The sequence below is a fragment of the Alternaria infectoria genome (genome assembly GCF_024043175.1).
Source record: "Alternaria infectoria strain BMP 0036 chromosome Unknown scaffold_13, whole genome shotgun sequence".
Lineage (NCBI taxonomy): Eukaryota > Fungi > Ascomycota > Dothideomycetes > Pleosporales > Pleosporaceae > Alternaria > Alternaria infectoria.
The window spans coordinates 93,327-120,337 of record NW_026250702.1 but is presented as its reverse complement, the minus strand read 5'-3'; the positions used below and the strand labels follow the sequence as shown (position 1 = coordinate 120,337).

Genomic DNA, 27,011 nt, shown 5'->3' with positions numbered 1-27,011 from the left:
TTTAAAATATAGATATTATACTTTTCTAAACGTTCTCTAGATATAAAGTAGAATTATACTAGCTTATTAAATCTAGAATTAAAGTTACTTATATTTATACTCTATCTAGATTATAATATAAGTATTTTAAAGCTAATATTTTTATATTTAGTATTAATTATCTATTATATATATTATATATACACTATTATTTAGAATTTAGAATTATATATTCTATAATACGTACTAAAGGTAAATCTAACTAAATTTATAATTCTTTAGAATAGAGAAGTTATCTTAGAATATAAATTAAAAGTATAAAATAGATATATATTACTATATAGAATTTAAAAATACTTTTAACTAGATATATAGTAGAGATATTTTTAGAAATAGATATTCTTAGAGTATTAATACTATATTTTATAATAATAATTATAGATATAGAATAGAGATATAATACTCTATAGATATTAAGAAAAGATCTACTCGAATTTATACTAAGCGTAAATTCGAGAATATATATTTTTAATCTATAGGTATTTTGTTTCGCGATAGTTTTACTTAGTATAAAGTAGAGATATTATACTCTATAGATATTAAGAAAAGATCTACTCGAATTTATACTAAGCGTAAATTCGAGAATATATATTTTCGATCTATAGGTATTTCGTTTTGTGATAGCTTTACTTAGTATAAAGTAGAGATATTATACTTTATATATATTAAGAAAAGCTTTACTTAAATTTATACTAAGCGTAAATTTAAGAATATATATTTTTAATCTATAGATATTTTGTTTTACTATACTTTTACTTAGTATAAAGTAGAGATATTATACTTTATATATATTAAAAGAAGCTTTACTCGAATTTATACTAAGCGTAAATTTAAGAATATATATTTTTAATCTATAGGTATTTTGTTTTACTATACTTTTACTTAGTATAAAGTAGAGATATTATACTTTATAAATATTATAAAATATATTAGTTAGATTTATACTAAGTATAAAGTTAAGAATATTTATATTTAATCTATTAGTATTTTACTTTATAATAGTTTTACTTAGTATAAGATAGAGATATTATAATCTATTAATATTAAGAAATATTTTACTTAAATCTATACTAAGTGTAAATTTAAGAATATATATTTCTATACTATAGAAACTTTTTCTTATAATAGTCTTACTTAGTATAAAGTAGAAATATACTACTATATAAATATAAAGTATATTTCTACTTAAATCTATTTCTAGTAAAAATCTTATAGTATATATATTTAAACTATCTAGATTTTATTTACTAATAATCTATTCTAGTAAAAAGTAAATATATATTACTATTAAACTATCTACTATATCTTTATATTTATCTTTATATCTAGTATAATCTAGAAAGTATATAGTTTATAAATATAGCTAATATATAAAACTATATTTCTATAATTTATAATATAGAAATATAATAGCTTATAGAGTTTACTACGTTTTTTACTTAGATATATTCTAATTATAATTTTAAAGATATATATACTTTTATAAGCTTTATACTATATAAAAAGTATAGTTTTTATACTATAAAGTAAAATCTATTAACTAATAGAGTTTAGTATTTCTTATATCTAATAGTATATAAAGTATTAATCTAACTATATATACTTCTAGAATATAAAGATTAGAGCCTGTGTGTATACTAGAGCAGCTAAGCTAAGTCTAACTAGTAGCTTAGTTAGGTTTACGTTCTAATTTATTTAGATTCTATATAGTTAGAATACTACTTCTAATATAAAGAAAAGGCATATAGTACTAGAATTAATAAGTGTAGTATTAGAGGTTATAGTAAGTAAAGCAAGCTATTTCTATTTAGAGTAATGCTATAAGGTTTAGCTTCTCTAAGTAATTAAGACGTTATACCTACCTCTAAGCAAGTGCTTAGCGTTTCTACGCTTTACTACCTACCTACTACTAACTACTACGCGCACTATATACTCGCAACCTAGCGCTTAATAATAAAGTACTCTAGTTAGATAAGAAGAAATAAGCTTTAGATTATTAATGCTATTATTACTAATCTACAATAAACTCTAAGTCTATAATATAACACTACTTCTACTATAGCATTTAAGGCTATAACAAAGTATAGAGTATTACTTACCTAGCTAGAAAAAGTAGAAGTAATAGAAATTATAACTTTAGCTTAGCGTCTAGTAGCTGTTAATAGTAGTGCTTCTATAGACTTATTATCTTTTCTTCTTACTTAGCTACGTAATACTAATACTATATATATTAGTATATCTTAGCGTCTAGTAGCTGTTAATAGTAGTGCTTCTATAGACTTATTATCTCTCTCTCTTACTTAGCTGCGCAATACTAACACTATATATATTAGTATACCTTAGCGTCTAGTAGCTATTAATAGTAGTGCTTTTATAGACTTATTATCTCTCTCTCTTACTTAGCTACGTAATATTAACGCTATATATGTTAGTATACCTTAGCGCCTCTAGAGCCTACTAACGCTCTTACTATTAGGTAAATATAACCTACTATTACCTACTTTTTTATTAGTTAATCTATATTATAATAAGCTTAAGTTCTCTATGTATACTACGTTCTTTATGTCTAATACACTTAGAGGTCTAGAAATATATCTTCTATATATACTCTTACTAATACTAGCTATAGGTATAGAAACTAGAGAATAGATAATTATAATAGCAACAGCGTTTAAATTACTACCTTACATCTTTATCTTAGGCCTACCTAATAAGAACAGATTTAAAGTAGGTAAAAACTACTAAGATTAGCTTTATGTAATATGCAATAGTAGGCATAAAAGTAAGAATAGATATAAATATACTAATAAGTAGTCTAGTAATTACACTATTAAGCACGCTAGCTTATTATTTAGTAGACGTTACAGTAAGTACACTAGTAAGTATATTATTAGTCTACCTACTTATATTATTAAATGTAGTAGCTAAAGTCTAATACTAGCATTAGCTAATAACAAGAGTAATATTAGATTCTAGCTAGCGTCTTCTAATAGAGAAGAGAAGTCTATTAAGAGAGATGCTAGAACTTAAGAAGTTATTAACCTTACAGGTACTTTAATAAAGGTAGAAACTAAAGAGCTTATAACTAGCAGAAATACTATTATTCTACCTACCTATATTATTAAATATAGTAGCTAAAGTCTAATACTAGTATTAGCTAATAATAAGAGTAATATTAAATTCTAGCTAGCGTCTTCTAATAGAGAAGAGAAATCTACCTAGAGAGATACTAGAACTTAAGAAGTTATTAACCTTATAGGTGCTTTAATAGAGGTAGAGACTAAAGAGCTTATAAATTCTTAGGCTAAATATATAAAGGTATATATTAACAATATAAGATATTACGTAGCGCACTAGTCTACTACTAACTTAACTAATACATACTTAAGTAGTATATTAAGTATTATTTTTATATAGTACGCTACGTCTAACGCTAGGTTTCTCTTACTACTAATACTACTTTTCTATTTATAAGTCCCCCTTTATTAGGTAAGTATATAAGAGTTAAGTACTACTAGTAAGTAGGTAGATAGTAATATTATTAACTAGATTATTACTAGCTTCTCTTATAACAATTAGATAGCGTTAACTATAGCCTTTATTCTAACGTATAATCTAATCTACGCTACTATACTTACTAGGTAGCGTAACACGTTAGACAAAGCTCTATCTATAATAGTATAAAGTTACTAGATTTCTAGCATAACTAAGTTAATAAATTATATTATATAGGCCTAGAACCTAACTAGATTATACTAGATACTAGTAGACGTAAAAGTAGTAGATAGTTAGAGCTAAGTATATATATATAACACTACTAATATAGTTAAATATAATAGTTTATAATTTTAATATAAAATTAAATAGTTTCTTAGAGCTATTAGCACTACTAGTTCTAATAGATTACTACTATATACTATTAACTAGGCACTTATTAATGTACATAAAGCGCTAACTATAAGACAGATTAACGCTAATTATAGTATCTTTACTACCTAGTTTACATAACTAGTACTTTATAGTACTTTACTACTAGCTACTATAATACGTAGTAAAGTAATAGTACTTAGAATATTATTACGCACTACGTTTATAGAAGAGATCTATATAGCGTTAGTAAATAGATAAAGAGATAATTCTATAAATTACTATATTATAATAAGATACTCTATAATTTAGAATAGTAAGAATATTAAGAATAAGGTAGAGAGTAAAGATAAGATAGAAGGTAAAGATAAGGTAGAGAGTAAAGATAATAAGAAGAGTAAAGATAATAAGAAGAGTAAAAATAATAAGAAGAGTAAGAATAATAAGAACTATAAAGATAATAATTAAAATACTCTAATTAGGTTAAAAGCAAGCGTAGTACTAAACACTAGATTAGTGTAAGTAATTCTTAAAAGTAAGCTAAATAGCTTACTTATATAAGTATTAGAGTATTAGATAAGAAGACGCTGTAAAGCTATATACAACCTAAGTTAGTAGATTATATAAACTTCTACGTATAATAAGTATTTCTAGATTATTAATAGTGTTCTAACTCTACTAAACTACTCTAAGTACTCTAACCTACTTATATTTAACAACTCTACTCTCTATTTGCTAAGTATACCTAAGAAGCTTACTCTCTTTAGTAGCAATATACACGTTATAGATAACTTAGATAATATTAATAAACTCTATAATATTATACTAGTAGCTTATAGAAGAAGTAAATATTATAGAGAGTATAGTAGGTTTAGTAATACTATAATAGAGTAGTATAAAAGAGCACAAGCCCTTTATTAATACTAGAAGTATTTATATAACTATTTACCTAAGCTATATACTATAAAGAATATTAAAATAGTTCTCTATAAGAATATACACACACTAATCTAGATTTCTTATAACTTAGAATACGTAACCTCTACTCTTACTATTTTTAGTTAACTTAGTAACTATTAAGAGTATTATTAGATATATATAGATACTATTAATTACGTCTAGAAACTTATAGGTTAGACTATATAAGTTCTAATTCTATTTGCAGAAATAGATAGCGTAATATCTATAAATAGCTCTTAGAATAAGCTGCTTTAAGAGTTCTGCCTAGTAACTTTCTACCTAATAAGTGTTAATACTACTAATTTTACTTTACTCTATCTATCTATATATACATTATAAGAGAACTATAGCTAGGCCTATCTAGACGTTGCAGACCTAGCAGCAGAATAGAGCACCTATCTCTCTAGTATTAATATTACTCTCTAAGTTCTTTAGCACCTAAAGCAATATAGATAGCTATATTAGGCAAATATTATATACAAATAGAAGATAGTTACTAAAGATATTACTACTTACTATTCGCGTAGGCTATTATATAATGTAGTATACGTTTAACAAGAAACACTACTAGATATTATTATAGCCTATTTATATAATAAAAAGGTCTATAAAGTTTATAGTAGAAAGCTAGAGAAGTATTAGAGCTAAGAAGAAGAACGTAGAACTCTTTACTGCGACTATTATCTACTACTATAGCTAACGTTGTAGGTAGTCTAGCTTAACACTATACTAATAGACGTACTACAAAATAAGACTCTAAAGAGAAAGTGCTTAATATTAATAGAATTACTACTCTAGAATAATAGAGACTCTACTAGGCTCTAGCTAAGAAAGAAACCTTCCTCTAAGTTATCTGTAAAGCCTACTAAGAAACCTTTATCTAAGTTGTCTACAAAGCCTGCTAAGAAACCTTTCTCTAAGTTATCTATAAACTCTAGCTATTATAATAAATAATACTAGTATAAACTATATCTATTCTATTCTACTACACTTTAATATAGAATTCTAGTTTATAAGAATTACGTAAAACACTTTTATGTCTATTCTAGTTATAAATTATCTATATTCTATACTAAATCTAATTTATAAGTTAGTATACTATATAAGAATTGCTCTAGTTATTCTATATAATTTTTAAAAGCTAAGTACTTTATTTCTATATATTCTAAGAAATCTATATATTAATTTAGATAATAGTTTACTTATAGTAATTACGTTCTCTTTATATATCTATGTAAATTTTATACTTATAACTAGACTTTAAAAAACTAATATAAGAGTTGTAACGTAGTATTAGGTAGAGTATATTAAGTAAAGAAGCGCGTAGAAAAAGAGGTAGAAGAGAAGGCTATTAATAGGCTATAATAGTAGTAACTATATAGTATTATTTTTAAATATAGCATTTTCTCTATACTTCTAGAGAGCGTATCTATAATATTTTACGTTTACCTAGAATATTTTATATTTAGTATTATAGTAGGTATAGTTCTACTAATAATAGTATATATAAAAATTACACTATAGTTTCTTAAGTCTCTTTTCTATCTTGCACAGCTCTATACTAGCAGACTTACTATATCTAGCTATTACTCTATTACTATAATAGTAGTTATTAGCACTACACTAAGCGCTGCGCACTAGCTTTTTACTAGCTCTAGAGCCTATTCTATATTTATAATAATTATAGACCTTCTCTTATCTATAGACTTTACTACTCTATAACGTATATTATAGAATATATATAGCTACTTCTATTTACCTATATTAGTATAGCTATTTAGTACACGTAAAGTCTTTATAAACTTAAGCTTAGTAGATGCTCTATTAGTAATACTGCGCTAGAGTCTAACTATTATATTAAGTATATATACACTAGACTTCTAAGAGCCTAGAATTAATATTAATTAGGTAGTTATCTCTTAGATAATAAGAAACTATGCTACGTCTACAGCTATATATATACTAGCAGACTACTAGAGCGCAGAGAACTAGTAAGATATTAGAGAATTTAAAAAAAAAGAAAAGAAGCTGCGCCTCTTCTTCTAGAGTACGCGTAGTATAGCTAAGGCTACTTCTTTACTTAAAGTAATTAAGAGGCTAGTAACTATTATAGTTACTCTAATACTACGTTAGCGCTATTAGCTATATAGTAAGAGCTAGATATATATTAATTACTACTAAAAGTATATTAAAACTATATTTATCTAAGTGTTATTATTAAGTAGACGTTATCTTAAAGATTTAGATATACATACGCTAGGCACTACGCAGTTCTACTTATATAAATAAGCTCTTCTAATCTTACTACTAGTAAGCATAGTTAGAATAAAAGTAATCTTAGAAAGTTATACGTTACTTATACTAAGTGTCTAGGCCTATTTGTATAGTTTGTGTACACTTCTTTCTAGTAAATAGTATATTATTTCTAACTTATTACTAGATTAGTACTCTAACTAGCTCTAACACTACACTCTTAACCTTAACTTGCTACTAGAGCCTATTCTATTACTAAAGTACCTAGACCTAATATATTTAGATATAGCAAATTATAGTACTCTACCTATATAGATTAAACGTATATAGTCTCTAGCAATAATACGCCTACGTAATATAAACATACAAGAGAGTAGAGTTAAGAATCTTATAGTAGTAGCACTAAACCTATAATAGTTTAAGCTATATAATTTAGAGTTTAGTAGATAGAGCTAGGTTTACCTATTTATCTTAAGTCTACTCTTACATCTATAGCTAAAGCGCTTTTTACTTAAGAATATTACTATTATAATAGAAGAAAAAAGGCTTTAGTTTACGTATAGAGATGCTCTAGTGCTACTAATAGTAGAGAGTTAACATATCTATATATACCTACTACATTATATAAGTGTAATAGTTTCTTAAGTAACTCTATTAGCGCCTTTACGCATTTATATAGAAGTAGATATAGTATAGCTTTAAGAAAAGTATATATAGTTAGAGAAGATAGAAGATTAAGAGAGTTTCTAGAGAAGTAGATAATAAAGGTTATTAGAAGGTTTCTACGTATATACTAAAGTCTAATTTTCTTTAACATAATATATTATATCTCTCTATCTTCTTTTCTACTATATTCTAGTCTATAATAGTTATATTAGTATTACCTAGGTAGGTTACTACTATATTATATAACGTTACTTAGCATTTACTAATATACTATAAGGCTCTACTAACTAACTTACTTTCTTCTACGTTAATTATTACACTACGTACTATGCTAAAAAAAAGAATAGCTAATTACCTTAGGCCTTACTAGTGTAAGAGTATAGATTCTAAGCGTTATAAAGCTAATATTGCTATAGCTATATCTAATAAATAGTCTAATAGTTATAATAAGAATGCTACTAAAATAAGAAGTAACCTATTTCTAATCTAATTCTCTTTATTAGGTAATTAAATCTATATATATATAGATATACTATTATTACTATACTAATATACTGTATAGTTACTCTTTTAGTTATTCTTCTATTAACGCTACTATATTGCGTAGATTTAATTCTCTCTCTATTTCTAAATCTATAATTTGCTTATATAAGAATTCTATCTACTTATATATACCTATTTATAACAAAGTGCATTACGCGTGTATATTCTACTATTATTTAGCTAATACACTCTAAGTTACGCTGTTATCTAACTATAGCTTCTTTCTATATAACACTAAATTAAGTAACTATAGCTTCTTCTCTAATAACGTTAAATTATTCTAGTACAGGTTCTTCTATAGTCTTTCTTTTCTTAATACGTAGACTAGTTATAGTAGAAGTAGCTATAATAACTTATCTCTAAGGCTATTAGAAAAAGTTAAGAATAAAAGTAACCTAGATACTACGTACGTTCTAAACGTACCTAGTACATTATCTATCTCTACTACTACTATAGGTACCTTATTATTATAGAATCTAGATATATCTATACTCTATAAGAGAGAATAGATAGAGAGTAATATAGTAGGTTTAAGTTCTAATAATAATAAAGATATATAGTAGGTAGAATAATTACTAGTAGTAATTTACTAATATTATAGTACGCTCTTATATTAACAACTATATTTCTTTTGTAAAGACCTAATAAAATAGGTATATATAGAGTTTACAGGTTATAAAACGCTTATTAGAATAGGTTATTAGTAGTACTATAGAGTTATTATAGTAAGCGTAGATTTATACTATAGAGTCTTAATTATAGTTATAGAAATAGAAAGTGTTATAAGTATATAGACTTTTAGAATAAAGGTAACCTATATATCTACTACTATTACGTAGATAGTAATATTAGCTAATAGTACTACTCTATTTTCTATTACTTCTTCTAATACCTGCGTTTAGCTAGACTAGAGAGTCTACTACTTTCTTCTCTATCTTTATTAATACTATCTACTCTACTTAGCCTAGCTCTATAAGAGTATAGTGTTAAACTAATAAGATTACTTCTTACTCTTACTCTTACTCTTACTAATACTAATAATATTCTTCTTCTTAGTATCTATATTCTTCTCTATAAAAGTAATAATCTATAAAATATTAGTTAAACTTATAAGATCTAATATATTAAGAGCTAGTTAAATATACTCTAAGCTATATTACTTAAGATCTACGTATTCTTAGATTATTTACTATAACCTAGAGCTATTAGTTATTTTAAATAGAGAGCGTTTTATTACTCTAGAATAGATTTATGTAAGTAAGTTACTATAAACTAACTAGTAAGATCTCTAAGTTCTACTCTTTAGTAATTAAGGCTATTAATTTTGTAAACAAAAGATAGATAAAGTCTTTTAGTATAAGGCTACGTTCTAATAGCGTATTTTTGTCTAATAGTTTAGCAACTATATTAGTAGTATCTAGGTACATATTATAACGCTTCTCTCTTTTATTATTATAGTATACTCTAATATTTAACTCTAATTACTTTACTAGCTATATCTTACTCTTCTCTTTTAATATACTCTATTTATACTCTATCTTTACTTTAATAGCGTTGTAAGAAAAAGAGTATTTACTAACCTAGAAGATATTCTTATTTCTAATAATATTCTTAGATTTTAATCTATAAATGTAATCTTCTATCTATTACTCTATAGTAGAGACCTAATAGTATAGTATCTTATTAGCCTACTAAGGCGTAACTACGTTAGCACCTTCTTTTTACAGAAGCGTATAGTTCTTTAGTTTCTCTACTATAGGTTAATACACAAACTCTATATTCTTAGTTAATATATTCTTCTCTTTATATAGATTAGTAGCTAGCACTATTATAATAATTAGTTATAAGAGAATATAGTAGTTACTATACGTAAAGTTAAATTCTACTACTATATTCTTAGGTAAGAACTTAGAGGCTATAATGTTGTCGCTAGAGCTAATGTAGAAAGCTTAATCTAGTTACGTAAATCTACTACGTAGTAGCTTAAGAATAGAGTTATTAAAGGCTTAGCGCTAGAATGTAAGGCTTATTTTATAGATGCGCTAGTTAGCGTTCTAGGTAAACTAAGAGTGTTAGTAAATTAGTTCTATAATTAAAAGAATTTATAGCATCTATATATCTAGAACTTTAATAAGTAGTTTACTTATAATAATATTAAGAGTAGGTACTCTAGTAATTCGCGTGTAGACGTTAATAGAGCTAATAACAAAACATAAGAGCGTGCTAACAGGCCTTAACAAAGTCTAAATATAATTAGATAAGAGCGTAGAGAAGAAAAAAGTTAATAGTGTAGATTAGAGTAAGGTAGAAAGAGAAGTAGCTATCTTATTAGTAGTAGAGAATTCTGTTTTTTCTTTAAGTAGTGTAGTAATAGTTGCTATAGCAAATAAATATTTATAAAAAGTATACTAATATAATAACGTAGAGGTTTGTTAGAAGAATAGTTAGCGTAATTATAGAAAATTAGGTAATAAGAAATATATAGGCTAAGATAGATAAAGGTAAAAATAAAATATAGTAATAAGATAACTAATATTATACTCTATAAACAGCGACACTATAACTATATTACCTTCTCTACCTCTGTAACGTCTGCGTACACACCTAAACACTACTCTACTAACACTATAGTAGTATTAATAATAGTAGCTCTAGGTAATATAGATCTATAACTTTAAGACTAGCGTAAGAATTTCTAGTAGAAATAGATAGATATGTAGAAAGCGCGCGTAAACTAATATATAATAGTTAACTAGTAACTCTATTTTATACGCGTAGATAACGCAGTATTTATTACCTAGTAGAAAGTATATAATATTATATAATAAGAGTATACATTCTCTAACTATCTACTTTAGAGCTATACTATAGTAAGTAAGATACTAAAGAACTACTAGGTCTTAGAGAATGCAAAGTTATAATAAGTAGGTAAGAATAATATAACTATTAGTTAGCTTATTTTAAAGACGCTACTTATATAGCTTCTAAGAGACTCTATAAAGCTAGCTATAGTATTAGAGCACTTTATAATGTTAGCTCTTACGTAATCTAAATATAAAAAGCTTACTATCTATTTAGAATATACTAAAGCTAATAAGTAATATTTATAGATGCTTATAAGTTATAACTAGGTTACTACGCTAAAGAAGTAGAAAAAGTTCTAACTATGTATAGAGTGCGTTCTGCGTAGAAAGTAGTGTAGTCTAACTATTAAGAGTATGTTATGCTCTGCACTTATAGACCTATCTATATTATATAATAGATTACTAATTAAACCTTATAGTCTAGACTCTAGACTCTAAGTCTAAGTTATAGCACGTAGAAGACAACGCACTTATCTAGAATATAGATATTAATACTACTAGTATAGTAAATAATAGTAATTACGTTAGAGTAGATAATATTAGTGTAGAGATATTATTCTTCTAGGTATATTAGTATGTATTATATAAGCTTCTATTCTACTATATAGTAGCTTTACTAACTTATACAGCATATTAGTAGCAGCGTTATTAGCCTCTATTATACACTATCTACTCTAGACTAGATTTAGATATTCTCTATCTATCTATAAAAGCAAACCTAATCTCTCTTAGATACTAATTAACTAAAAAGTATCTTCTATAGTATTAATAATAAGATATTAAGCGTAGATACTATATAGAAGAGTATATATAGTATATATATAGATAGTACTCTAGATAAATAGAAAAGGCAACGTATATTAATTAGCGAGAGTAAAAAGAGTAAAGAAAAGAGCTAATTTAGTAGTCTATAGATCTATCTCTAGACTACTTTACTAATCTATCTATAGACTAGCCTACAGGCTACGCTAGAACTAGAAACTCTAAGACTAGATATAGGCTAACTAGATAGTCTGTCTACTCTACTAAGCGTAGTTTATTACTTTAGCTCTATAACTAATTTTAAAAACTATTCTAGTATAAAGAAGACAAAGTAATATATTCTCTAGAGTAGCGCTTTTATAGAATAGAACTCTAAAACCTAGATATTATATTACACGCAGACTTGCGTTATCTAGAAGAAGAATAGTATAAATTAGCTATATTACTATATCTTTGTTACTTATATAATATATATATATAATAATAATAGAGTTACTATCTATACTATTTTCTTCTAGCTACGTTCTAAATGTTTAATATAGCTGCTATAGCTATATAAGTAATAAAGTAATACTCTTGTAACCTTTACACTTCTTAGCTAATACTTCTAGAGTTAGGTATAGATAGATAGAGATAGATGTAGTAACACTTAAGAGGTGTTATTACATAATAGCAATAATATAGAAATATATAGCTATATATACGTAGCTTAAGTAGTTCTATAGTAGTATTATACTTATTTTCTAGTTAGAAGATTCTAGTTCTTCTATAGTGCTTTAGGTATTAGTATTCTAGCGTTAATACTACTAGAGGCAAAGTGTATAGATTTACACATTTATATTAGCAAATAAATTAAGCGTTAAGGTAGCATTATTATTTATCTCTTCTAGCTACTTACTACCTCTCTCTCTTTAAGTAGATAGTAAATCTATTTTAAGTAGAGTACACTAGTACTATTTCTTATAGAGTAGAGCTATCTAGGCACTATCTACATACTTTTCTTTACTAGGCGCTTAAGCTTAGCGTAGATCTTATAGTATACAGGTCTAAGGTAAGCTGTACTATCTTTATAGAATAATAGTAGAAAGTTAACCTTACGCTAGTCTAAGATATAAATACTATAGAACTATTTGCCTAGCTTAAAGTATATATTATAGATATTAGCTAAGTAGCTCTTACTTAATATAATAGTGTAGAGAAAGATAACTAGCGCTTTGCTCTTAGTAATTCTAATAGATATTAGCTAGTTATTCTTAAACGTAAAGCGCGCAAATACTTACTATCTCTTCTCTTATCTAGTGTTTATATTAATAACTATAGACTAGATAGAGTAAGTAATATAGTAGGCCTTAATAGTAGTAATAAATAGATTACTACTATAGTAACTAGCTTTATAAAAGAATAACGTGTCTATATAGATTATATACTTATTCTTAGAGTACTTTTCTTCTTTTATATCTTTTCTTTCTTAGTACTAGTTATTAATAAAGGCGTATATTAGAGGTAGCGTAAGAATATAGAGGTTTCTACTATACTCTAGATCTAGAATATTCTTACTATTCTACAGGTAGTGTTAGCGTACGCAGAGAAAAAAAATAAATATTACCTATAGAGGGCTAAAGTTCTGTAATAGAAGTCTATTTAAAGACGCTAAAGTTATAACTATATACTACTTATTAGGTTATAGCTATATTTACTACGTTGTCTTTAAAGAGATTGTCTTTAAAGAGGTTATTAATATAAACTTTATTCTTATTCTTATTTAATTAGCTAGATTAGGTATTCTCTAACTCTAGAAACCTACTATCTTTATCTACGTTCTATACCTTATTAAAGTATATTATTCTTATATTCTTGCGCACTTTAGCTAGCTCTTAATTAATATATACTTACTTATGTATAGTAATATCTAATAATAATACACTAATATACTTAATATTTAGGTATATATAAAGAAACTTAAATACTATAGAATTCTACGTAAGTAGATAAACTCTCTATATAATATAGAAGTTAACCTATTATATATAGCTAATAAGTTTAATAGCGCACAACTAATTAAAGCACTCTATAAGCGCTTTAGTACTTTTAACTTTAAGCTATAACTACTATAGTATAGTAGGCTATAGCTTACTATAGATATACTTACTAATAAGAGTTTAGTTAAATGTATCTCTATAACTAGTAGTACGCTTTCTAAACCTTTACTATATTTTAAAACTCTTTGCGTTATATACAAAGATAGTTTTAGTGCTAAACTTATAATTAATAAGTATCTAGTTATAGATTTAGTTGCGTATCTTTCTTAGTAAGAGCGCAAGTTAGCTTAGCCTACATGTCTTACACTATATAAGCTCTAGCTTTCTACTTATAGTGCGCAAAGATCTAGACTCTTTCTAGTATAATATATAGAAGAATTACTACTATTTAATAAGTATATTAAGGCTATAGTACCTATATAGCTCTAGTAATAGTAATACGCAAGAGCTGTAGTAGAGAAAGCTATAGGCTTTACACGTAAATAAATCTATATACTATAATAGAGTATTATTTATAAGAAGTAATATAGAAGGTAATAGTAGTAGTGTAGAGTAGCGTTGTTAGCGTTAGCCTAGTTAAGTAGCGGCGTAAGGCGCTTAGTCTTTAAGTGCTTATACATTCTTTGTACTATCTTCTAATATAGTAGCTCTCTTTGATATTTTTCTTCTTTTTATTACGTTCTGTCTCTTTCTTATAACCTTTATGCTCTAGGCTGTTGTCTTTTGTTCTTTCGCTATGTTGTAGAGTTAGAATAGCTGTGCTTGCAGAGCTTTAGAATTTGAACAGGTATAAAGAAAAAAAGCAGGAAATCTTATTAGTTAATTAAAGCTTTAATTCTATTGGCTGCAGGTTAATAAACACAAGTACAGAGTGTCGGCGTTCTGCAGGCTGTGCGGCTAGTCAACCCGTCCCGTCCCGTCGGCTTGCTGCTACACAATTGCAGGAATAGCGCGCAGGTAGAAATATTTAGAAACAATGTATATTAACACGCGAAGGCTATAATGTAACTAGACCCTAGAATGTAGTAATACTTTTTCCTTATTACAGTGGACAACTGGAATAAAGGTGAGTATGAGACGTCGTGTAAGCGCTTGTCGAAGTGTATGTCAAGGCCTTGCATTAACAAGTCGCGCAACTTGCTCCTCCGTAAGCGGTAGAAAGGGCCGAAGGTGATGGCTGCAACCAGCGCTCCGGTATCGCCTCGCAGCCACTTCAACGTGTCCTGCTCTTTCGTGGGGACATTCGGGTCGACCTGGACGCTCTGGATGCGGTCCCACCAGCCATCTGGCATGAGGCTTTTCAGGACTGGCGCGCCCCAGTGAAGGCCCATGTTCCAGTCGCGCTCGCCATGCGTGGCAGCGTTCTTCTCGAATACGACGCACGGGATGTTCGCCTAGTTGTTCGAATGAGGCTACTCTTTGCATTACACAGACGATGTACATACTTTGCGGAGCCCCTGTGCGAGTGCAAGTCCAGCGGTTCCTGCGAGCTGGTCAGACCGTGTGGTGCAGCATGTATGCGGCGTCACCGTCGCTTACCAGAGCCAATAATAATGTAAGGGAGCTGCGCCGCATGCGCTTCGCCGTCGGCAGTTGGTTTTTCCATGTCAAGTCGCCTGAGATCATCGATGGACTTTGGTCATACTCTCAACCTGTTCTTCGTCTTCTACAACAAAGTTCGAGTATCCACTGTAGAGGTGCTCTTGGCCCACCCTCTCCAACCCGTCCCGCCTGCCAAAAGGGCCGATTAGACAGCGGCGATGAAGCGAATGACGCCGTTTGCGGCCCGCAAATGAGCCAGGCCATCAATCACGAGATGCATTCATCGACACCCTCCTTTTTGACGTTGTTGGCAGGCTCGCCAATGGCCTGACTGCCTCGGACACCCAGAGTCTTCGTACAACGTCGGTAGAGTGCCGCCAGCACGCGCTTACCCCGACGCCTCTAACAGCCATGCAGGCGATGCAGCACCGTTCCTTTTGCGCGTGCATTACACGCGCATCAACGAATGGCAGCGACCGGAGCAGACGACCGATCCGCTGGATCTACTCGGGGATGCTGCGCGAACGCGGCGCCATCGGTGCAATGCTCCACTTTGCCAGAGACCCCTCGCCCATTGACAGACGCCTCCAAACGAGAGTCAGCGGCCGGCCAGCGTCCAGCAACTTCCCAGTGCATCGGCTCCAACTCTCCAATATGTAACCCGTCGTTTCCGGGCGTCGCGTCGAGATCTCCCACTCCTCCCCGCCGCGCACTCTCACGACAGCACCATGGCGTCTTCATCTTCCCCGAAGCCTTTCGAGGGCATCGGCTTGCACCAGCAGGATAGCGCCGTGCATCTAGGAGACGACGCGCCTTCCTCTTCCTCGTACCCACAACAACACGCCCCCGTACACCACGCAGCGCCACAAGACTCGGAAGCTTCCCCCGTAGACGACGACGATGGCCTTGGCTTCTCGTCCGACTCAGCCTTCGACAGCGGCAGCCTCCTTGGCGACGAGACCGATTCGCTAGCCTCGTCCATCCTCCACCACCGCATGGAGAATGGACGCCAGTACCACGCATACCGCGACGGCGCATACTGGGGACCGAATGATGAGCTGGCGAAAGAGATACTGGATTTCGCGCACCACATGTACCTCCTGACGCTCGACCAGAAGCTGCATCTTGCGCCGCTGGTTAATCCACAGACGATATTAGATTGCGGCACAGGAACCGGCATATGGGCAATTGTATGCTGCCCAGACATTTCCTCTTCCGAAGTAGGCTAATGTAGATACGTATAGGATATGGCAGACCAATACCCCTCAGCAACAGTAACAGGAACCGACCTCTCCCCCATCCAACCCGAATGGGTCCCGCCAAACTGCCACTTCGAAATCGACGACGTCTCGCTCGAATGGACCTTCCCGCCCAACCACTTCGACTTCATCCACATCCGCGAGCTCTTCGGCTGCATCCCAGATTGGGACTTCTTCTTCCAGCAAGCCTACAAGCACACCAAACCAGGCGGCTGGATAGAAATAGTAGAGCACTCCGTGTGTCCTACATCCGATGATGGGTCAATGGGGCCAGACCACTTCTACCATACCTGGGGGAAAGTAGTCGTGGAGATGGGTGATCGGTTCGGCAAGACGTTTACGATTTGGGAGGAGAGTGCTGAGAGGATACGGCGAGCGGGGTTTGTGGATGTGACGGTTATGGAGTATAAGTGGCCGATGAATGGGTGGCCGACGGATAAGAAGCTGAAGAATATTGGGCGGTGGAATCAGCTGAGGTTGATGGATGGGGTCGAGGGGTTTATGCTGAGGTTGTTGACGCAGGTTGGCGGTGTGAGTATTGCTGAGATTGGTGTCGTGGATTAAGCTGACATGATGCAGTGGTCTGTTGCACGTGCTCAACTGCATCTAGCGCAGATGCGCAAGGAGTTGAAGAGCTATCGGACGCACGCGTACTTGCCTGGGACTGTCGTGTACGCTCGGAAACCCATCAAGTGAAAGATCGGCACGTTGCATCGACCTCACACATCGAGATGCGACTCCAGACTCGGGCTCAGCTCTTCTAACTACCCCAAGAAGGATTAGCTTGACTGCGATCACAACGACTAATACGGGTAGTTCTGGATCGAGCGCGCAGTTTTACCCATCACGCATGTGAAACAAGATAATGGCCAAGAAGGAAGCGTGTCATTAGATATCAGATCTACGAAGATCGTGATCCTTTTTGGGGGAGGAAGGAAGACCAGGAACCGCCTCCAGTTTCGGACGTGAACCCGAAAACCCGCAGTCTCATCCAGCTTCCAGCATCTCGGTCAGAATTACCATCATCGCTCACATCGACACTCGACGACCCCTCACTCCTAAGTGCGTGGGCAGTCGACGGACTTGCACTTGCCGCAATTGTCTTCCGTAGTACTCGCGCACAGACACAGAGCCTTGCATATCATATCGTCGGCGCCGCACTTCTTGCTACATTCGTACCCCGCATCGCGGCAAGCTTTGCAGTGTTCGCTGTTGACGTCGTCGTCGTCGCTTCCCTCCCGAGCGTTGGCAGCGGCAGCGACTTGCTCATAGTCGGCAGTCTCCGGGCCAGCAAGAGCAATGTCGTGGTCGGTGAACTCCCATTGATCGCAGTCTTGAGGAGCCTCGACGCAGCCTGTGGTAGGGTTAGTATAGATAGAAGCTCTCGCTGAGCTAGAGTGTTATCACGTACCTTTTTGACGACAGATCGACTTCGGGTTCGAGTGCAACATGCAGGCGCAGTAACCCTCGCAATGGGGACCATAGCCGCACGCCTTGAGGCAATACGGCAAGGCCTCGGAGCAGCCCTGTGTTGCGCAGGTGTTGTCGTCGCCGTTGACATCAGCAGTCTGAACAAAGTCCTCGGGGGCGTCTTGGTTGTAATTGATGGTTCCAGGGTTGACCTGAGCAGCAGTCTCGGACGAAGCCTCCTCAACAGTCGCGGACACAGCTTGGTCAACAGCCGCAGAAGTATCTTCGTCTCGACGAACTTTGCCACTGAGCTCGTACTTCTCGCAACCTTTAGGCCCTGGCTTCTTGCACGCTGTAATCTGTGTTAGCGAAATATCCAAACTCCCACTCCACGGCTGCCGCAGGGTATCAGCTGTTTCACCTACTCGGATCATTGTTGCACTTGATGTTCTTGCCTAGAAGCTTGTACACCTTGCACTCGCAATAGTGCGCGCAGTGAGGACCGTAGTTGCACGCGACAACGCAATCTTTCACGACATCCCTGAAGTTCCTCACGTCGCTCTTTTTATCGTTGTTCGCGCTTGCGAGAGCGGCGAGGCTGACGAGTACGAGGAAGATGGTGGTGAGGAAGCGCATGGTGGTGGGTTAACTGTTCGTGGGTCGAGTTGCGTTGGGGAAGGGAAGGGAGGTGTGAGGCAGGCGGAGGCGCGGTGGAAAGAGCTTTTTGACGGAGGAGGTGAGAGCGCGGTGGTGATACTACGTCACCGCTTGGACAAGCGTTTGCGCGTGGGGAAAGCGCTGCCTAGGTGGGTGGATCTTGTGGAACGGTCGTGCGTCGCGTGCGAGTGAAGGTGAATGGAAGGTGCGCCCTGCGCCCAATGGAGAGTGGGCCGGGGCGACACATGTTCTGTCGTAATCGAGAGAGAACAAGGCTCTGGAAGTGCTCGCAGCGGAACATCTAGTGCAATGCGGAAGCTGAAGATGGGTACGACATATTTATCTTCTTTACCGATCCTGTGTTATCTACTCTTCCCCATCTCACGTAACTCAATACTAGGCTCCCTTTTCACTACAACCTCCTTCTGCACCCAGATATCGGCATCTTTATCTCCTCTCGCAGAAGATGGGTTGCGACTTCGCTGACTAGAGATCTCTATATAACTTGACAAATGCCCTGTAACACCCGCGGATGTGTAACCTGACATCGTAGCAACACCCGCATGCTGTGCGCTCCACAGGCCTGAGTCGAGACTCATCATAAAAGGTTTCAGGAATGGGATGGTCGAAGTCATTATACTGGCCACTTGTACTATTTGCCCGCAGACTACGATGTGCCATATTGAGTGGAGAAGATCGTCGTGTTGGGGTAAGGTGCGGATGTATGCGATTTGGGCGGCTGAGGCAAAGACGACGCTGTGATCATTTTTGTTAGTGCAAGCGGAGTGGTAAGGCAGTCTTGACAAAGCGTAACACGACTTACACTATGCGTGACCAGAAGCCTGTGATGAGCGTGAAACGTTTTTCCGGCGTAATCTGCAGCGGTAGTACCATCAGTGTCGGTACACCGGCGAGCGCAAGATCAGTCACGATGTTCATGACAGCGTTGTAGGTGCGTACGGCGCGCTGAATGGTATTAGCTACTGATTCATACCAGGAGATGCAGATCAAACTTACGAGGTCCATACACGTCGGGTTCGTGATATTCCATCTTTGCGGAGACGGGCATTGGAAGGCGATGAGGAACACAGCGCTCAATCCCCATAGCACCGTCAAAACACCTGTAGCGCGCATCATCCTCCTGTGTGTGTCGACAGGCGTTACTGACGCCAGCGAGACGAGCAAAGAGCCTTTGGCGGCAACGATCGCAAGCACGCTCAGAATCTCGCTGCTGAACAAAGCCTAACGCTGTCAGCGTTGCATTCCAAAGCTTCCGTACTCTATACCTTCCAGGCCCCATCAATTTGATCCGGTTCGAGGCCAGACTGTAGATTTCCAATCGGCTGGCCCGCTGAACTGAGGAGAGTCGCTGCCTGTCCTGCTGCGAAAACCTGCAATGCTGTTTGTCAGTACACATAGTCATGCTGCTCTTCCTCAAGGACCTACCAAGGCCACTAGGAGCACAAAGTCGGCTTTGACGAAACGCTTGGACATGGCTTTCTTGGTCGCAAATTGCGCTACGACTGCTAGTATCGCGAAGGCAAGGAACAGCCATGCGAGAATCTGAATCAATGGTGCTGCATAGCCTTCGTGGAATGCAGGACGCTTGCCAGCATCCATAGCCTTGCGTCTGAAGAACATGATGGTTAACGTTTCGGAGTGTAGGGCTGAGATGTCGTGATGGTCGTTCCCGAGATTAAAGCATTAGGGATATAATCCAACGCGAAGAACTCAGCTTCTCCTGTTGCTATCTTTGCGCCGCCATCCAACACGCTGTAATCGCATGGTGCCCACGGACGTCTCAGGGCGAAAGAAATGATGTCGTCCTGCTCCCATCTCACCTTGAAGCTCTTTCATCGAGGATTCCTGAACCCGCTTGGCTGGTATCACACCCACGTAGGCATGTGAATATGCTCCTTTCGAGAGCTAGCATACGCAAGGGTATTCAGGAAGCTTACCTCTATAGTACTATCACCCCAAAAGGCTTGCGTATGCTTCGCAAGCATGTTATGATGTTCCAACGGTGTGATAGGTCGCTTAGAAGATCTGCGCCACATGCGTGCAGACATCCATATCAGACCACCAATCAGCCGGAGAGCAGACCATGTGCACATGTCGACAAGACGCAAAGAGGAAGGCAGCGGTAAATGAGCCTTGCGGGACATGCCGTGGGTGTTTGTGCGACCATGGCGGCTGCTTCAGACGTCAATGCTTAGCCAATGCTAAGCCTCGCTCGGGACGGTAGCGTCCGCGGCACCTAATCCAGCTTCCACCCGGATCCTGCAGGATGCGGATTCAACAGGGCTCCTTTCATTGAGGTAAGGGTTCGACTGTTGAGCTGGGAAGAGCTGGGGACTCAAAGCCAGTTCAAGCTGTGTAGAGCGCGTATGTAGTACTGAACTAAAAGTCTACTTCGTGTGTATGCGAAATCGCGAATCTGGCTCTCCTGTTCGAATGTGAACAAAGTTGCGCACAGAAGAGCAGCTTCGAACCATCGTCGGAACGCCGTTATCAAGACCCCCGCGCGGCATGCAGTGCGGCAGAGAATGCGGCACAGCATGTAACCTGCTGAATGTGTTTAGCGAGACAATCTGGATGAATCCTCGCGTAACCGACGTTTGAACGCGAAGACGTGCATCATAGCTAGTTTAAGTGCCTGCATTTACTTTTTGTTCGTCTCGCACCCGTTGCAGTGTTCGTTCCTATCTCTTCTGTTTGATTGCCTCTTTACATATCTCATCCGAAGCCATGGAACTTGGCAACCGAACGAAAGCTGAAGCTGTCACTTCGGCCATTGAGGACGCCGAGCATGATGGTTATACTCGAGATGACAGGGATCTCATGCGGCTGGGCAAGAAGCCTGTGCTGAAACGTAACTTTGGCTTCATGCAGATCTTGGGTTTTGTAAGTTTGAGTGTATGGGACGCGTGAAATACACTGACTTTGTCTCCGTAGTCATGTACTGTGCTGGTGACTTGGGAAGGTATTCTCCAAGTTTCGACTCCCAGTCTTCTCAATGGTGGTCCTGCAGGTGTCTTCTGGGGCTATATACTTATATGGATTGGTTCGTTATCCATCTATACGGTTCTGTCGGAGTTGTCGTCGATGGCGCCCACGGCGGGTGGGCAGTACCAGTAAGAAACCCGATCATGACAATTCTCGTAGCTGACATGCTCCTAGCTGGGTAGCAATGCTAGCCCCGCCGTCGTACAGGAGATTCCTGAGCTACATCACCGGATGGGTGACACTCATTGGCTGGCAGGCCACTACCGCTTCTTCTGCATACCTTGCCGGAACCATTCTGCAGAGCACAATTCTCATGTGCGACGAAAGCTACTCGCCAAAGCCGTACCAGGCGATGCTGCTCGGCTGGGCTGTGCTCGCCTTTGCGGTCATCATCAACACGGTCGGAAGCAAAACACTCGCACACTTCGAAGGATTGATCTTGATACTCCACATCCTGGGCTTCTTTGCAATCCTGATCCCGCTTGTGTATCTCGCTCCTCATAGCAATGCCTCAATCTTCACCACATTCGTCAACACCGGGGGCTGGTCGACGCAGGCGCTTTCGTTCATGGTCGGGCTTCCATCATCCGTGTTCGCCCTGGTTGGTGAGTGTTTGTCCTGATGTAGTGACGGGGCCAAGATCGATGCTAATTCAGATAGGTGTTGATTCATGTGTGCACGTAAGTTGCTCTTCCGCCGATCGGTTGCGGTCGTGCTAATCCAAATTTAGATGGCCGAAGAAGTCAAGAACGCGTCTAAAGTCGTTCCACGAGCTATCCAGATCAGCGTCTTGCTGAATGGCACACTTGGTCTTGCGATGTTGATCGCGTATCTGTTCTGTCTTGGGGACCTGGACGATGTTCTGGCGTCTTCAGCAACACTCGGATACCCCTACCTATACGTGTTCTTGAAAGGTACCGGCTCAGCTGCTGGGGCTGCGACGATGGCTATGATCATGTGGACCCTCGGCGTCTGCTGTCTGGTGGGCCTCATGGCTGCGACTTCACGACAGATGTGGTCTTTCGCGAGAGACAACGCTATGCCGTTTTCTGCTCAAGTCACCAAGGTGAGTAGCTCTCCCAGTTCACGCAGCCGTCTTGATGCTGACCCTCACAGCTCAATCCTCGAACGCTCATTCCCGTCAACACGATCCTCATCACTGCTGTCATCAGTGTGCTTCTGTCGTTCATCGCACTCGGCTCGTTTGTCGCCTTCAGTAACATCGTCAACCTCAGTATCGGCGGCCTCTACGCTTCATACTTCATCGTCTGCGCCCTGCTTCTGTGGCGACGTCTCAAGGGCATCAGTCCCTACAACGCGCGAGCTGCGATGGTAGGACCAGAGTCGCTGCAATGGGGCCCTTGGAAAGTTCCGGGTGCGTTTGGCGTCGCCAACAACATCTTCGCCTGCGTCTATCTGTTCGTACTGTGGTTCTTCTCGTTCTGGCCGGGCTCGGTCAAGGTTGATGCACAATCAATGAACTTCAGCTCAGTCACGTTTGGAGGGACCGTACTATTCGCCATCGTCTGGTATTTTGTAAGAGGCAAGAAAACATATGTCGGGCCTATCGTTGAGGTAGCCTTGTAGTACTTCGGCGGAACGGCGACTCTTGGTAAAGACAAAGCACAGTAGCTTGAGCTGGCTTTCGTTTTCCCTTTTAGCATGCGGAAGGCGCAACAGAGCCCGGAGTGCCGGTGCGACGAGAAAGAGAGGTGGTGCTATCGCGATAGATACATTGATATCGATAGAATAAAAGCGAACTAGCAAGCCTTGCGCAGGCAGACCCGTGCCTAGGTCGATAGCGATGTTTGTGATGCATGGCTCAACGGTTGTATGGGTTCCGCGTTGAGTCCAGCTCCGATCAGATTGATGCTGGGTGGTCTAGAAAGTGTGGTTCAGGATGGCTTCCAGCTACTTGGTGCGGGTGGTATGGAGGAAAAACGTGGCATCCGCACTGTATCGTGGATGCGGCCTGTCAGCGCTGAGAAGCTTGTCTACGGTATCTAAAGGTCTGTCAATATTTGTCGAAGTGTTGCATCTTGCCGCGTAGTAGATTCCTCTCGACAATTATGGCCCACACAGCCGGGCCGAGATGGCGTCGCGTGCTGCTGTTGCGAATCGGTACGCGTAGCCGCGTGACATGACCTGGTCAGACCACCGAGATGTGTGCAATTACGCGTGCACGAATCTTCCCGGATGCATCATGTGAGAAGTGTCAATAATCCATGTGGAATGCGATGGCTGGGCGACGTTCGCAATATTTGTGGCGTTGTTGGTATGGTGTCATTAGTTCTTACGCGAGAAGGGGAAGTCGGGGCCGCCGGGGGGCTAGCTACTTCTGCATCCGAGGTCATCCCACGATTCCATCAACACATCGACACACGCGGCCCCTGAGGATGAGTTGAGCTTCCGAACGACGTTTATAGGCACACAAAGAGCAGCGTCAATAGTTCTTTGACCTCATGGCTGCATCGGGCAGAGCGTTTCGCGTGGAAGCGCAGTAAGGAGCACCCTTGCGATGCACCGCTTTGTTTGCGTCGCCTCGGCGGCCCACGACAGCACTGCCTTTGCGTCTGATGATGGTTTGATGCAAACATGCTAATGAGGCTTGATCATGGTCGTGGTCGCACCTTCATATCTGGTCGCTCTCGTCCTATCGTTATCATCCATCGATCAAGAAATTTAACCTCACACAATGATACCCGCACTTCGAGGAAGAGACGATGGCTCATGCCCGGAGGGAGGCGTGTTCTACAAGTGCAACGACTTCCGTGGCTGCTGCACGATAGACCCATGCATGCCAGGTAGTACCTGTCCTGCCGACAAGGACCGGACTCCAGGGCGATGTAAGTACACCCAGTATGTTGAGCGTTTGTAAGAGCTGACCGTGAGTAGCCTCACATACATTATCGCCTTCACCAATTACATCGGTCTTGATGATATCCATCACCGCGACGACTTCTTCAATAGCTTCTCCAACGGCCTCTGGGTCGTCCCTTGATACTGGGTCTACATTCAGCCTAGAAGAGTCCTCGTTGGAGACTGTTACACTGAGCTCATCAGCCACAGCGACACCGTCTATCAACGCAACAGTATCAGCTGGTCACGCTCAGTCGTCGATCGTAGCGCCCGTGGTCGGCGCAGTGCTAGGCACAGTCATCTTGTGCGCATTGATCGCCTCTATACTGCTATACCTAAAAAAGAGACGGCGGGCGAAAGTATACAAAGCAGCCACATACCCTTCTCCTTTAGTCGGTGACGATATGACATCGCAGTTATCAAGTAAGCCCACGCGTTATGCCTCGATCTTCGGTACACAGTGCTGACTCCATCCAGGGAAAGCATCCACCCAATTCCAGCAGAAAATAGCAGCACTTTACAGAGCAGACTCGATCACGGAACCAGAAGATCCACCCCAGCTAGACAGTCGAGAGATAGGTCAGCATGAACTACATCGCAACGACTCGCTGGCACGTCTCTCTGAACTTCCCGCTGAGCCCATACCATGGCCAGGCCATGCTGCCCATGGCTAGTCCTTTCTTCGATCATGGTCATGTTACAACAGAAGTCGCTGGGACATATCAAATCAGCGAGATGTGATGAATACTGTAACTGTACGAGACGCAGGCGTCGAAATTAGACGGAAGAATGTTATGAGTCAATGTAGTAATACTGATCACAGCATCAGACGAGAAGGAGATTCAGATACCCCATAGCTCCGGTAGCTTAGAAACTTCGAGATTGCACCAGCGCAGCACATGGAGTTCCTGGTGTGATGTTTGCCAATTTTCGTTCTAGCCTGCGACTGCCGCAGCTGACCAATCACCGACGACTAGCCCCGCTGACGTCACAGCCGGGCAGCTACGATCTCACACCCTTCCGTCACTCGCGCATGCCTAAATCTGCGCCAACTTTACCCGTTCGCTTTTCAACGAGAGATTTGAATCAACTCGACTCAATATACTCTTATCATCATGTCCGAAGACGGCGCGCCGCCTGCAGATTCGGCAACACAAGCAGCGCCGCCTCCCTCGATACCCCGCTATTTTCGAAATGATGCGCCGTTGGCACGACGAGATCCTCACAAGCAACTGCTAGCGTCATTGGATCGATTGATTACCGACTATCCTCCGCATCATGTACCCCCAGGCGGTGGTCTATACTACGGACCGATTTCAGTAGCCTACCTCTTCTATGCCCTGCACAACATCTACCCGGATCTTAAGCTGGATGACTACCCCTTGAACACATGGTCTGCGGCTTACATCGAACAAGCTCAGGCTCATATCAAGGAGTTTCCGCCGCCATCTCCCAAGAAATGCGGTATCTCCAACGACATCATGTCTCTGCTTGCCCTTTACGCCGTGACTGCACAAGACCCAGACACTGTAAAGGAGCTCTGCGATCATGCTGCAGTCATGCTTGAGGATGAGACCTCCAACGAATGGCTATACGGTCGCGCTGGCTATCTGTACCTCCTCCGCTTGGTCCGCGGGGCGTTCGCTCACAACAAGGACGTGACCGAGCTCATCGAAGACACGGCCGATGAGGTCATCGAAAACATCATGCAAAGTCCGCGTCCCTGGAAGTGGCATGGGAAGGCATACGTGGGTGCCGTTCATGGCGCAATCGGTATCATTACACAGATCGTGCTCACCGACCCTTCCTGGGCATCTAAGCTGGAGGCCGAGCTAGGCGCCCTGCTCAGCTATCAATACGAGAGCGGCAACTTTCCTTCATCTCTCCCACCAGGTCGTGACAAGCTTGTTGAAGTCTGTCACGGCGCACCGGGTGTAGTCAACTCCATTCTCTCAATCCGAAAATATTTCCCAGAACTTCAAGACCGCATTGATCGTGTTGTCGCAAAAGCTAGAGAATGCATCTGGGAAAGAGGCCTGCTCACCAAGGAGCCATGTCTCTGTCATGGTATCACTGGAAACGCTCTCGCTCTGGATGGAAAGCAATTCGAACACTTCTTGACGTACACCACAGGCCATGAGATCAAGTCGATGGCCAAAGACGGAATGCTTGAGAAATCGGAAGATCCATCTTCCCTATGGTGTGGCGAGGCAGGTCGTGCCTGGGCCTGGGCGGTCGCGGATAAAGATCTGCCAAAGATGCTTCTCGGATATAACGACATCTAA

At 38.3% G+C, this 27,011-nt stretch overlaps 6 protein-coding genes across 6 annotated transcripts; 3 read left to right on the top strand and 3 right to left on the bottom strand.

Moving 5' to 3' along the window:
• Positions 1 to 14,976: 14,976 nt before the first annotated feature.
• Positions 14,977 to 15,599, bottom strand: J4E92_007577 (uncharacterized protein; the record flags this gene model as incomplete). The annotated part of the gene is made up of 3 exons (XM_051498940.1): positions 14,977 to 15,387; positions 15,439 to 15,476; positions 15,533 to 15,599. The coding sequence occupies 3 exons, from the start codon at positions 15,597 to 15,599 to the stop codon at positions 14,977 to 14,979; spliced, it is 516 nt and encodes a 171-aa protein (XP_051350675.1).
• A 664-nt stretch (positions 15,600 to 16,263) lies between these two features.
• J4E92_007576 (uncharacterized protein) lies at positions 16,264 to 17,490 on the top strand (the record flags this gene model as incomplete). The annotated part of the gene is made up of 3 exons (XM_051498939.1): positions 16,264 to 16,725; positions 16,780 to 17,325; positions 17,374 to 17,490. The coding sequence occupies 3 exons, from the start codon at positions 16,264 to 16,266 to the stop codon at positions 17,488 to 17,490; spliced, it is 1,125 nt and encodes a 374-aa protein (XP_051350674.1).
• Positions 17,491 to 17,852: 362 nt separating this feature from the next.
• On the bottom strand, positions 17,853 to 18,840 carry J4E92_007575 (uncharacterized protein; the record flags this gene model as incomplete). The annotated part of the gene is made up of 3 exons (XM_051498938.1): positions 17,853 to 18,148; positions 18,206 to 18,556; positions 18,630 to 18,840. The coding sequence occupies 3 exons, from the start codon at positions 18,838 to 18,840 to the stop codon at positions 17,853 to 17,855; spliced, it is 858 nt and encodes a 285-aa protein (XP_051350673.1).
• An 840-nt stretch (positions 18,841 to 19,680) lies between these two features.
• J4E92_007574 (uncharacterized protein) lies at positions 19,681 to 20,502 on the bottom strand (the record flags this gene model as incomplete). The annotated part of the gene is made up of 4 exons (XM_051498937.1): positions 19,681 to 19,827; positions 19,879 to 20,103; positions 20,148 to 20,252; positions 20,308 to 20,502. 4 exons carry the CDS (start codon positions 20,500 to 20,502, stop codon positions 19,681 to 19,683), a joined length of 672 nt encoding a protein of 223 aa, XP_051350672.1.
• A 1,107-nt stretch (positions 20,503 to 21,609) lies between these two features.
• On the top strand, positions 21,610 to 23,454 carry J4E92_007573 (uncharacterized protein; the record flags this gene model as incomplete). Its single annotated transcript, XM_051498936.1, has 6 exons — positions 21,610 to 21,765; positions 21,817 to 21,995; positions 22,042 to 22,472; positions 22,528 to 22,547; positions 22,598 to 22,933; positions 22,984 to 23,454. 6 exons carry the CDS (start codon positions 21,610 to 21,612, stop codon positions 23,452 to 23,454), a joined length of 1,593 nt encoding a protein of 530 aa, XP_051350671.1.
• Positions 23,455 to 25,841: 2,387 nt separating this feature from the next.
• On the top strand, positions 25,842 to 27,011 carry J4E92_007572 (uncharacterized protein; the record flags this gene model as incomplete). The annotated part of the gene is made up of 1 exon (XM_051498935.1): positions 25,842 to 27,011. The coding sequence occupies one exon, from the start codon at positions 25,842 to 25,844 to the stop codon at positions 27,009 to 27,011; it is 1,170 nt and encodes a 389-aa protein (XP_051350670.1).